General features: G+C 48.0%; 1 protein-coding gene across 1 annotated transcript; it reads left to right on the top strand.

The window, feature by feature from the left end:
* Positions 1 to 8,115: 8,115 nt before the first annotated feature.
* LOC147959349 (uncharacterized) lies at positions 8,116 to 9,228 on the top strand. Its single transcript, XM_087532611.1, has one exon. It carries the CDS (start codon positions 8,116 to 8,118, stop codon positions 9,226 to 9,228), a length of 1,113 nt encoding a protein of 370 aa, XP_087388737.1.
* The last annotated feature ends 3,961 nt before the right edge of the window (positions 9,229 to 13,189 follow it).

Below are 13,189 nucleotides of genomic sequence, written 5' to 3'. Positions count from 1 at the left end.
TTGAATCGCTTGACACATGTGAGCCATGCCACATGGGCAGGATGACTAAGACCATGTTTTCAGGTACAATGAAACGGGCAAGTGACTTATTGGAAATCATACATGCTGATGCGTGTGATCCAATGAGAATTGAAGCGTGCGGTGGATATCGCTATTTTCTCATCTTCACTCATGATTTGAGTAGATATAGGTATATTTACTTATTGAAGCACAAGTCTGAAACGTTTGAAAGGTTCAAGCAATTTCAGAGTGAAGTTAAGAACCATCATAACAAGAAGATCAAATTCCTACGATCTAATCGATGAGAATTTCTGAGTTATGAGTTTGGCAATCACTTAAGACATTGTGGAATTGTTTCACAGTTGAAGCCACCTGGAACACCACTGGGTTATGGTGTGTCCAGACGTCGTAATCGAACCTTATGAGATATGGTGTGATCTATGATGTCTCTTACCGATCTACCGTTTCATTTTGAGGTTATGCGTTAGAGACAGTTGCATTCACTTTAGATAGGACACCATCTAAGTCCGTTGAGACGACGTCGTGTGAACATTGCTTTGGCAAGAAACCAAAGTTGTCGTTTCTTAATGTTTGGGGCTGCGATGCTTAAGACTTCAGCCAGAGAAGCTCGAACCCAAAGCGGACAACCACATCTTCATAGGATACCCAAAGGTGACAGTTGGGTACACCTTCTATCTCAGATCCAAGGGCAAATTGTTTGTCGCTGAGAACATGTCCTTTCTCGAGAAGAAGTTTCTCTCGAAAGAATTGAGTGGGAGGAAGATAGAACTTGATGAGGTTGTCGAACCTTTATTTCAACCAGAGAGTGATGCAACACAGAAAGATGTTTTCTGTGGCGCCTACGTCTGTTGAAGAGGAAGTTAATGATAGTGATCATGAAGCTTCGGATCAAGTTGCTATCGAACCTCATAGGTCGACAAGGATATGTACTACTCCTGAGTGGTACGGTAATCTTGTCTTAAATATCATGTTGTTAGACAACAATGAACCTACGAGCTCTGGAGAAGTGATGGTGGGCCCGTATTCCGACAAATGGTTAGAAGCCATGAAATCCGAGATAGGATCCATGTATCAGAACAAAGTATGGACTTTGGTGGACTTGCCCGATGATCGGTAAGCCATTGAGATAAATGGATCTTTAAGAAGAAGACGGACGTGGACGATAATGTTACCGTCTATGAAGCTCGACTTGTGGAAAGAGTTTTTCACAAGTTCAAGGAGTTGACTACGATGAGAATTTCTCACCCGTAGCGATGCTTAAGTCCGTCTAAATCATGTTAGCATCTGACAGATGGATGTCAAAACGAGTTTTCGTAAGAAAAAGTTTGTATGTGATGCAATAAAAGGTTTTGTCGATCCTAAAGATGCTAAAAGGTATGCTGGCTCCAGCAATCCTTCTATGGACTAGAGCAAGCATCTCGGAATCGGAATATATGCTTTGATGGAGTGATCAAAGCTTTTAGGTTTATACAATGTTTGTTAGAAACTTGTATTTACAAGAAAGTGAGTGGGAGCACTACAACATTTCTGATAAGTATATGTGGATGACATATAGTTGATCCGAAATAATGTAGAATTTCTAGAAAGCATAAACGGTTGTTTGAAGAGTGATTTTCAAAGGAAGACCTGGATAAAGCTGCTTACATATTGGGCATCAAGATCTATAGAGATAGATCAAGACGCCTGATGATACTTTCAAAGAACGCACACCTTGACATGTTTTTGAAGGAGTTCAAAATAGATCAGTCAAAGAAGGGGTTCTTACCTGAGTTGTAAGGTGTGAAGTTGAGTAAGACTCGAAGATTAACCACGGTAGAAGAAAGAGGAAGGACGAAGGTCGTCCCCTATGCTTTTGTCATAGGCTCTATACGGTATGCCATGCTGAAGTACCGCACCTGATGTGTGCCTTGCCACATGTCTGGCAAGAGGGTACAAAGGTGATCTAGGAGAGGATCACCAGATAGCGGTCGAAATTATCCTTAGAGGAATAAGGAAATGTTTCTCGGTTATGGAGGTGATAAAGAGTTCGACGTAAAGAGTTACGTCGATGCAAGCTTAACACCTATCCGGATAGCTCTGAGTAGAGATATCGGATATGTATAATGGAGCAACAATTTGGAATAGCTCCAAGTGGAACGTGGTAGCAGCATCTATGATATGACATAAAGTTTTGCGAAATACATAGGGATCTGAATATTGTAGACCCGTTGACTACAACCTCTCTCACAAGCATAACATGACCAAACCCAGAACTCATTGAGTATTAATCACATAGTGATGTGAACTAGATTACTGACTCTAGTAAACTCTTTGGATGTTGGTCACCTGGCGATGTGACCTGTGAGTGTTAATCACATGGCAATGTGAACTAGATTATTGACTCTAGTGCAAGTGGGAGACTGTTGGAAATATGCCCTAGAGGCAATAATAAATTGGTTATTATTATATTTCCTTGTTCATGATAATCGTTTATTATCCATGCTAGAATTGTATTGATAGGAAACTCAGATACATGTGTGGATACATAGACAACACCATGTCCCTAGTAAGCCTCTGGTTGACTAGCTCGTTGATCAATAGATGGTTATGGTTTCCTGACCATGGACATTGGATGTCATTGATAACGGGATCACATCATTAGGAGAATGATGTGATGGACAAGACCCAATCCTAAGCCTAGCACAAAGATCGTGTAGTTCGTATGCTAAAGCTTTTCTAATGTCAAGTATCATTTCCTTAGACCATGAGATTGTGCAACTCCCGGATACCGTAGGAGTGCTTTGGGTGTGCCAAACATCACAACATAACTGGGTGGCTATAAAGGTTCACTACAGGTATCTCCGAAAGTGTCTGTTGGGTTGGCACGAATCGAGACTGGGATTTGTCACTCCGTGTAAACGGAGAGGTATCTCTGGGCCCACTCGGTAGGACATCATCATAATGTGCACAATGTGACCAAGGAGTTGATCACGGGATGATGTGTTACGAAACGAGTAAAGAGACTTGCCGGTAACGAGATTGAACAAGGTATCAGGATACCGACGATCGAATCTCGGGCAAGTACAATACCGCTGGACAAAGGGAATTGAATACGGGATTGATTGAATGCTCGACATCGTGGTTCATCCGATGAGATCATCGTGGAACATGTGGGAGCCAACATGGGTATCCAGATCCCGCTGTTGGTTATTGGCCGGAGAGTTGTCTCGGTCATGTCTGCATGGTTCCCGAACCCATAGCGTCTACACACTTAAGGTTCGATGACGCTAGGGTTATTAGGAAGACTTGTATGTGATTAACGAATGTTGTTCGGAGTCCCGGATGAGATCCCGGACGTCACGAGGAGTTCCGGAATGGTCCGGAGGTAAAGATTTATATATGGAAAGTTGTTGTTCGGGTTCCGGGAAAAGTTCGGTTTTTTCCGGTATTGTACCGGGAAGCTTCCGGAGGATTCCGGAGGGTTCCGGACGTCCGGAAAATGTTCCACCACGTCCAATATAGCAGCATGGGCTGTAGGGGGCGCCCTTAACTTAATGGGCCAAGGGCACCAGCCCCCCCAAGGCCCATGCGCATGGGAGAGGGGAAACCCTAAGGGGGAGGGCCTCCACTTGACTTGGGAGGCACTCCTCCCCCCCCTTGGCCGCCGCCCCCAACCCTAGATGGGATCTAAAGGGGGCCGGCCCCCTCTCTCCCCACCTATAAATAGTGGAGGGGTGGGAGGGCGGCCACACCCTTGAACCTGGTGCAGCCCCTCCCCTCCAATACCTCTCCTCCTCCGCGTGAGCTTGGCGAAGCCCTGCCGGAGAACTGCCACTCCATCACCACCACGCCGTCGTGCTGCTGTTGGACTCTCTTCCTCAACCTCTCCCTCCTCCTTGATGGATCAAGGCGTGGGAGACGTCTCCGTTCCATACGTGTGTTGAACGCGGAGGTGCCGTCCGTTCGGCCATAGGATCATCGGTGATTTGGATCACGACGAGTACGACTCCATCAACCCCGTTCACTTGAACGCTTCCGCTTAGCGATCTACAAGGGTATGTAGATGCACTCTCCTTCCCCTCGTTGCTAGATTACTCCATAGATTGATCTTGGTGATGCGTAGAAAATTTTAAATTTCTGCTACGATCCCCAACACCACCTGCCCGCTCCCTCCCCCTGCCCCACCCACCGGCTCAGAGCGAAGCGTGGAAGTCGCAGGAGGCGCGGTCCTCCTGACCGTAGAGGAGGAAGGGAGGACTAGGGCCACCTGGCCCAACCCCCCCTCTCCCAGCGCCTCGGGAGACGCGGGTGCCACCGCCAAGACCTGAGGAGGAAGAGCCGAGGCCGCCTGCCTCGGGCTCCCACTCCCAGCGCTGGGCGACCCCGATGCGTCCGGCGTCACCGGCGTCGGTACAGGGAATGGAGAGGTCAAGGCCACCTGCCCTGACCCCCCTCCCCCAAGGCCCACCTCGAACGTAGAAGACATCACCGGAGCCACGACCACCGGTGAAGCAAGGGAAATAGAAGCGACCTCCGGCTCCCCTTCCCGAACTGCAGCCCCCTCAAAGTCCAACAAAGGAAGCGTGTGTTCAAACATATCATCAGTCTCCACCCGATCACTCCAAAGTCTGGGAGGCGCAGAAGCAGGCTCAAAAGACCCAAATCGCAGCGACGTCATAGGCACCGAAGGTGAGGGTGCCGGCTCAACCCCGGTCCCTCCCCAGGCAACTGAGCATTTGGGCGAGACCCGGTCAACCCCTCTCGAGCGGACTCGGCCGGTGCCCCCTTGGCTCCTGCACCGCCGTCACTCTCGTGCATATCAACATCATCCCCATTAACCTCCTCAGCAAACATCTCAGTGTCCTCGAACTCTATGTCGAGCAGGAATACCTCTCCCCTATATGTCCAGTGGACCACATCAGGCACGAAATCAACATTCAGAACACTCACCAAGATCCGGGCCACTCCATGAGCACGAGTGAAAGCCATATCCACTCTCTCCGTCTTCCCAACCATGATACCAATACTGGCCACAACTCGAACATCCTGCAAAGGCTTAGATGGGGCCCCAGAAAACCTCAACCATACCTGCGTAAGAGGCTTTACTTTAGGCTCCACCTTCGTCCACTCGTGAAACTCCAAAATACACTTAGTACGAGGAACTCTACACAAGCCAAAGCTCAGCAGTTTCTGCAAATCCTCCACAAAAGGGAAATCCACCTTGAAGACATTAGCTTCGAGGCTGACCAGCTCCCACTGGAAGTCACCCGGTGCCAACTCCTAAAGCCTCCGGATAATCTGAGCCACAGTCACCTCGCCCTGGGTTGCTTTCACAATCCCGGTAGTCAAACCTTGTGTCTCCTCTGGAATCTCCCTCGCGACCGGGGACTCGAAGAATAAAAGCTCCGCACAATATAGTCCATACATAGTCAGAGCAGGAGCCTGGTCACGCAATAACGGGCACTCTCCCGAAGCATGTGCTGGCTTGCCACACGAGTCACATAGCTCTGCCATGCACTCTACAATAAAATGGCCCTTCTCACCACACCGGTAATAGAGCATCCTTTCCTTCTTGCGCGCCCACTTGGCCGCCCTCTCAGAATCAGACCTGTTAGACGCCTCAGCCACAGCCCCAGGCACAGGAACCTCAACATTAGCCAGGGCCGTTACCACATCCATCGCCTGACTAGTAAGATCAGTAGACTGAGCGTTATCTGTCTCAACAGCGGTAGCCGCATGGTCAATAGCAGCCGAGGGCGGAGGCTGCCGACGAAACCTCCCATAGCCACCACCCCGACCACCCCGATGTCCATGGTAGCCACCTCTCTGGCGGTGATCCGGACCGGAGGCCCCCTCGACAAAGCCCCCAGGAGGCCCGAGAAACGGTCTCTCAGCCGACCCGTCACCCTGCCAGGCAGAGCCTCGGCCGCCACCCGTAGACGAGGAACCACGGTGCTTTCCGTCTCCATACACATAAACACCATCATCCCCCCACTGACCTCGGGGCGGCTCAAAGGGATCTCTAGCTGTCGAATTATGCCGCGTCTGCGTTGGTCCCGAACGGTTCGTCGCCGGCCTCGCGACGTAGTGCGGTGGAGGAGCGGCCTTAGGCGGACCACCAGCCGGAACCGGCACCGCTGGTCTCGGGCCAGTCCCACCGCCCCGACCCATGGCAGCAGCCCTAGGAGGCGATGGCCCCGTCGGTCGGAGTCCAGTGGCAGCACCCCGTCCAGTGCCGACCGCAGCCAAGCCACCACCGGGGCCGCCTCTTCCCGCCGGCAGTACAGGCGGCCTGGCCACCGCTGGCATCGGCGGACGCGGCCCAAGGTTGCCTGCATGCTCTGTAGCGGTAGGAGCAACGGCGCCTCGCCCGGCGCCGGCTAAGGCCAAGCCACCACCGGCCATGCCAGACGCAGCGCCGGCGGCCCCCCACCCAGCACCTGCAGGCGGCAGCGGCACAACAGCGTTGACCCTGTCTTTGGCCATAGCCACATGTGGTTTCGACACCAGCGGCCCTCCCATCCCTCGGCCGGCCATTACACCAAGGGGAGGAATCCGACGAGCATAGCCAGGGCCGCACGGAGGGAATACAGGCGTCCCGTTCTGGCGAAAAGCGATCATGCTCGCACGGCAAGGCACGATCTCTTCCGTGCATGCAGCGGTCGTTTCGATTGAAGTGGCACCCGGTATAGCCTGGGCCTCATACCCAGCTATCACTGGCCCACCAAGCCGCGCGTGAGAAACCGAAGACACCGGCCCAACTCGGCCCAACATCTCGTTCAAACGATCGCGACGAGGCGCCCGGATCCCGACCGACGTCCTCGACTCCACAGCAGCCGCCGCCGCCGGCAACGATCCGGCCCTCAACCGGTGAACCGGCCTCCTCTTCTTAACCACCGTCCATGAATCCGGGTGAATCAAGTCAAAAAGCGTGAGATTTGGGAGTTGTACCTTAGGTAACGGGCCCTTCCACGGCCGGATCGCTGTCACCGCCGTTCTCTGATGAACGACACGCCGCACCATCTCCTTCCTCTCGTCCAGATGTAGCCCGATCCGTGCCGGATCCTCCACCGGCAAGACCGTGTCCACGGTTGTGGCCACATCATCTTCGTCATAACCTGCGTGAAATAAATCGAAAATCAAATTCGATGGAGTAGGCGACGGCGGTGAACCCCCTGGATCCTCTCCGTCCCCGTCGGCATCCTCGTCGTCCGAAGCCAGAAGGGCCCAGAAACGGCCGCCGACGCCTGCCCGGGCTGCCGCTGCGGGGGGACGCGCCGCAGCGGTCGCCTCCACGGTCGCCCGGGGAGTCGCCCTGGGAGTCGCCATACATGGCTATCTAGGAAATCCATACTTCACGATAAAAAGGTTGCCATGCTCTAGTGAATACAACTACTACATACTCAAAAGTTACATTACGGAAGGTTCAATATTTGTCGTGATGTCCAACCTGACTTATTGACAAAATTGAGTGTGAAAAAGTTTCCCATGACTTACGCAAAATGGTACCTCTTCTATCAGGATCATGATCAATGGTACCCCGGGTAGGCCCATCTACAACAGCAAAGGACTGAGACAAGGTGCCCCACTATCGCCGATGCTCTTCATCCTGGTCATGGAGCCACTACAGCGAATGTTCGAGCTTGCTACCTCGAGAGGGATCATGACCCCCTTAGCGCCGAGAGGAATGGATCACCGACTATCGATGTTTGCAAGTGATGTCATGATATTCCTCAAACCAAAGGATCAAGATCTCCAAGCCTGATCCTCACCTCTACAGATCTTTGGTGAAGCTTCAGGGCTGCATGTCAACATGCAGAAGAGTGCAGCCTACCCGATCAGATGCTCGATTGACTCCTGCACCAGAATGATAGACAACCTCGGCTGCTCGGCCGGCTCCTTCCCATGCAGATACCTCGGCCTGCCACTCACTCTTCACAAGCAGTCTGCTGCCCAACTGTCGAGCCTTGTGGACCAACTAGTGACTGCCCTACCAAAGTGGAAGGTTGCGACCATGCCGAAGAGCGGCCGCCTTCGCCTTATCAAGTCAGTGTTGTGCGCCATCCCACTCCATGCGATGCTTGCATTGGATATCCCCAAAAGACGATCTCCGCGATGAACAAAATATGCCGCGGTTTCCTCTGGAGTGCCAAGGACAAAGCGAACGGTGTCCATTGCTTGGTGTCCTGGAATGAGGTGTGCACGCCGATGTGGGCTGGGGGTCTCAGCGTCCCGAATCTTGGCTGGCTCAATATTGCTATGCAGGCAAAATGGGCATGGCTGCAGCGATCGGACCCTGATAGGCCATGGGCAGAGTTCAACATCAAAATCACAAATGAGTCGCTTCAACTATTCCAAGTTGCATCCATCACCAAGGTAGGGAACGGCAAGAACACCTTCTTCTGGGAGGATAGATGGATACAGGGACAACGAGTCCAAGAGATCGCCCTGAGCTTATATGATAGAGTGCGCAACAAGACACGCACCTCACGGACTGTCCACCAGGCACTACGAGATGGGAGCTGGGCATGTGACATTGGACCCGAGCTCACCCTGGACCAACTACAGGAATACCTGGCCCTTTGGATCGCCGTCACTAGAGAGGAAGTGCAAGATGACCTGCAGGACTCGATATCATGGGCTTGGGAGACGAATGGTTGCTTCTTGACAAGGTCTTCTTATGCCGCCTGGTTCTGGGGCCGAGAAGTGGTGCCCACTTCAGAGTTCACGTGGCAATCTAGGGCCCCCATGCGGTGTCGCTTCTTTTCCTGGCTCGCGCTACGAAATAGGTGCTGGACATCAGATCGGCTGGCTCGGCGTGGCTTAGATCACCAGGAGGCGTGCCCCTTATGCGACCAGGAAGAGGAGACGATCAATCATTTGCTCCTTGGCTGTGTGTTTGCTAGGCAGATATGGGAAGTCGTTTGCCAGGCCTTGGGCAAACACGAGTGGATCCCCTCGTCGGTGGATGGGCTTCAAGAATGGTGTAGCAGCAAGGTGGGCACTAGTCGTGCTGGCAAGGATGTCTGGGCCGCCATCATCCTCGTCATGTGGGAAATATGGAAACATCGTAACGTTGTTGTTTTTGATAAGACCCTACCTTCTGTACGCCATGTAATCAGTAAGATAGAGGACAAGGGACGTGCCTGGAAACAAGCTGGTCTTATCAAGGGAGATACCGCCTCCTCGCTAGGAGGGCTGACAAGGCGGGCCGACAAGAGAGATTAGCCTCGAATCATAGCCCGCAAAGTGCAGTTGGATCCATGTAACCTAAGCATGTAACACCAACGTGGAGGGGATCTTCACCCCGCCCTCTCTTTAATGCAAAATACGCACTCTCGTGCATATTTGAGAAAAAATGACTTACGCAAAACAAAATTACCACTAAAAACCCATTGGTCTAAATATAAGAAAAGGTTACGAAATACTACGTACAAAAATAGTTCATTTTCCATGTATGTTAATTTTGCCCATGACTTATGAAAAATAAAAGTTCCATTAAACTACCATTGGTCTAAAAGAATTAAGAAAGATGACAAAATGCTACGTCCAAAAAAATAGTTCATTTGCCATGTATGTTAAACTAAAATTTCCATGGCAAAAATTAAAGTTTATTTGCCATGAAAATACAGTTAAATTTGCCATGCATAATTAAAAGTAAAATTTTCCATGTATGTTTGATGTAAATTTTCCTTGAAAGTAAAGATAGTTTTGCCATGGCAGTGAATGTAAACTTGCCATGAATAAAACAAAAGTGAATTTGCCATGGGAAAATTTAAAAGGAAATTTGCCTTATATGTTGAAGTAAATATGCCATGGCAATACAGGAATTTTGCCCAGAAAGTAAAGGTAAATTTTCCATGGCAATGAAGGTAATTTCGCCACGGCAAAACAGAAGTAAATTTGCCATGGAAAAAAATTGCCTTGTATGTTGAAGTAAATTTGACATGGCAGTAAAGGTAATTTGCCATGTGGCAAATAAAAGTAAAATTTGCAATGGCAATTAAAAATAAAAAATTTATGCTAATAAAGGTAAATTACCATGCTATATAAGTAAATTTGCCATGTTCTCAAAAGGTAAAAATGTTATGAGGATCGGGTTGCCATACATTTGTCATGTGACTGTTCCATTTTATGCTCAATGAACTAGAACTTGTAAGGGCATATTAAAAATACAAAATATGTCCATGGGAGATGTCGTTGAAAATTTCCATTGTACTTTTATTATATTTTTTCATGCTTTCTATAAAAAGAAAAATTGCAATGTATGTAAAATGATTTTGCCATGATATCAAAAGAGAAATTCTCCATGATACTTGAATTAAACTTGCCATGGTCCATAAATTTAGTTTGCCATGGTACTTGGATTAAGCTTGCCATAGTCCATAAGTTTAGTTTGCCATGATCCATATAGTAAGTTTGTCATGTTAGAGATATAAACAGTAATATACATTTGAAGAAAATGGTGGCAAAAAATTTGGAGCATGGCAAGTTTGACGTGTCGTGGAAACTTTCCGAATTTTCCATGTTTTACAATTTGTTGTGTTTTAGATAAGAGCAATCCCGCATTCACCATGTGACCATCGCCCCAAAATTACAGTGCTAGTACATGTTAAGTTGCCATGACAAAAACAACATCACAAATTCGTAAACTGTATCTACATTTCTCTAGTTTGCTGGCAACTTGTCCTTAGTTGCCATGGTAAAGCATGTGTTTATATTGGAGAAAAAACCATGAGAAACATCATGAGAAATATACACCTAGTTCTCCATACACCATAATACATCTACTGCGCTAGCAAAAATGTGGCCAAAACTAAAAATTTCATCTCATCAGCTCCTCAAATTCAACCACATCATACCCCAGATTGTTGGATCAATCTGGTGGATCAAAAATCCCGAAACCACACCCCTGCATTAGCAAGCACAATTTTGCCATCGTTGACACCATACCCGAATCACCTCAAATATAGAAAATAAACAAGCATGATAGAGTGGGGCTTTGATTCGTACCTCCAACGAGAAAACGTGTGGACGTGCGGCATGATGCAGGGCACCTCTCTGCCATAGGCCTCCTCCCGGGTGATGGCACTCCACCTCGTTGAGAAACCTTTAGATCAATACCGACACCTCCTTTTCGGGGGCTTGACGAGATGCCAACGCAGATCCGATGGTGGACGGCCGCGCCGTAGGCCTCTTCCCAGTGGTGGCTGATGTCGCTTGAACTATGTCGGTATTTCCCCAAAGAGGAAGGGATGATGTAGCACAGCTACGGTAGGTATTTCCCTCAGTTATGAAACCAAGGTATCAATCCAGTAGAAGAACCAAACAACACTATGTAGACGGTACCTGCACACAAAGAACAAATACTTGCAACCCGACGCTTATGAGGGGTTGTCAATCCCTTTTATGGGTAATGGCGTAGGAAATTGTCAAGTTGACGGGATAAAAATTGTGTAGATTGGATAAAATAGATCTCAAATAAAAGATGCAAATAAAAAGCGCAGCAAAATATTTTTGGGTTTTTGGAATAATAGATCTGGAAATAAAAGCAAATAAAACTAAATCTCAAAGGAAAATATGATAAAGAATAGATCCAGGGTCCGTAGATTTCACTAGTGGCTTCTCTCGAGAAACAGCACATGGTGGGTAAACGAATTACTGTTGGGCAATTGATAGAACCTCAAATAATTATGACGATATCCAGACAATGATCAATATATAGGCATCACGTCCAAAATTAGTAGACCAACTCCTGCCTGCATCTACTACTATTACTCCACACATCGACCGCTATCCAGTGTGCATCTAGTGTATTAAGTTCGTGGAGAAATGGAGTAATGCAATAAGAACGATGACATGATGTAAACAAGATCTATTCATGTAGGAATAGACCCCATCTTGTTATCCTTAATAGCAATGATCAATATGTGTCTTGCTGCCCCTTCTGTCACTGGGAAAGAACACCACACGATCGAACCCATCACAAAGCACCTCTTCCCATGGCAAGAAAAAATGATCTAGTCGGCCTAAATAAACCAACGATTTGAAGAAGAAGTACGAGGCTATAAATAATTACGCATATAAGAGATCAAAACTCAAATAACTTTCATGGGTAAAATAGATCTGATCATAAACTCAAAGTTCATCAGATCCCAACAAACACACCACAAAGAGTTACATCAAATAGATCTCCAACAGACCATTGTATTGAGAATCAAAACTGAGAGAGGAATGCCATCTAGCTACTTCCTATGGACATGTATGTCTACAAGGAACTACTCACGCATCATCAGAGAGGCACCAATGAGGATGATGAACCCCTCCGTGATGGTGTCTAGATTGGGTCTCGTGGTTCTGGAACTTGCGGCGGATGGAATTGTGTTTTGTCAACTCCACTATGGTTTTTGGAATATTTAGGTATTTATAGGGTGAAGAGGTGGTGCGGGAGGCCACCGAGGTGGGCACAACCCACCAGGGCGCGCCTGGGCCCCCAGGCGCGCCCAGGTGGGTTGTGCCCCCCTCGGGGCACCCCTCTAGTACTGCTTTGGACCAAGTTGTTCCTTCTGGTCCAGAAAAATTCTCTAAAAAGTTTCACTACCTTTGGACTCCGTTTGGTATTGATTTTATGTGATGTCAAAAACAAGCAAAAAACAACAACTTGCACTCGGGCACTATGTCAATAGGTTAGTCCCAAAAAATGATATAAATTTGCTAAAATTGTTGTAAAAAAATCCAAGAATGATAATATAACAACATAGAACAATAAAAAAAATTATAGATACGTTGGAGACGTATCAACATCCCCTAGCTTAATTCATGCTCGTCCTCGAGTAGGTAAATGATAAAAACAGAATTTTTGATGTGGAATGCTGCCTAACATGTTCATCACATATTCTTTTCTTTTGTATCATGGACATATGGACTTTTATATATGGTTCAAAGCAATAGTCTAGTTTTGACATGAAGATTTCAATACTCAAGCATATCAACAAGCAACCATGTCTTTCAAAATATCAACGCTAAAGCAAGTTATCCCTAGCCCATCATGCTCAATCATTGATCCATTCATGAAACACACTCGCATATTAGCTACACCCAATGCTCAAGTATGAGCATAGTGCCCCTTAGTTGGTGCTTTATTAGAGAAGATGGAGACTCAAATTAAAAAATTGCATAAAGTAAATAG

This window comes from Triticum urartu, chromosome 7A (assembly GCF_056163025.1).
Source record: "Triticum urartu cultivar PI428250 chromosome 7A, HENAU_Tu73, whole genome shotgun sequence".
NCBI classification, from domain to species: domain Eukaryota; kingdom Viridiplantae; phylum Streptophyta; class Magnoliopsida; order Poales; family Poaceae; genus Triticum; species Triticum urartu.
Note: the sequence above shows the minus strand (reverse complement) of the source record. Positions and strands in the feature narration are given on the sequence as shown.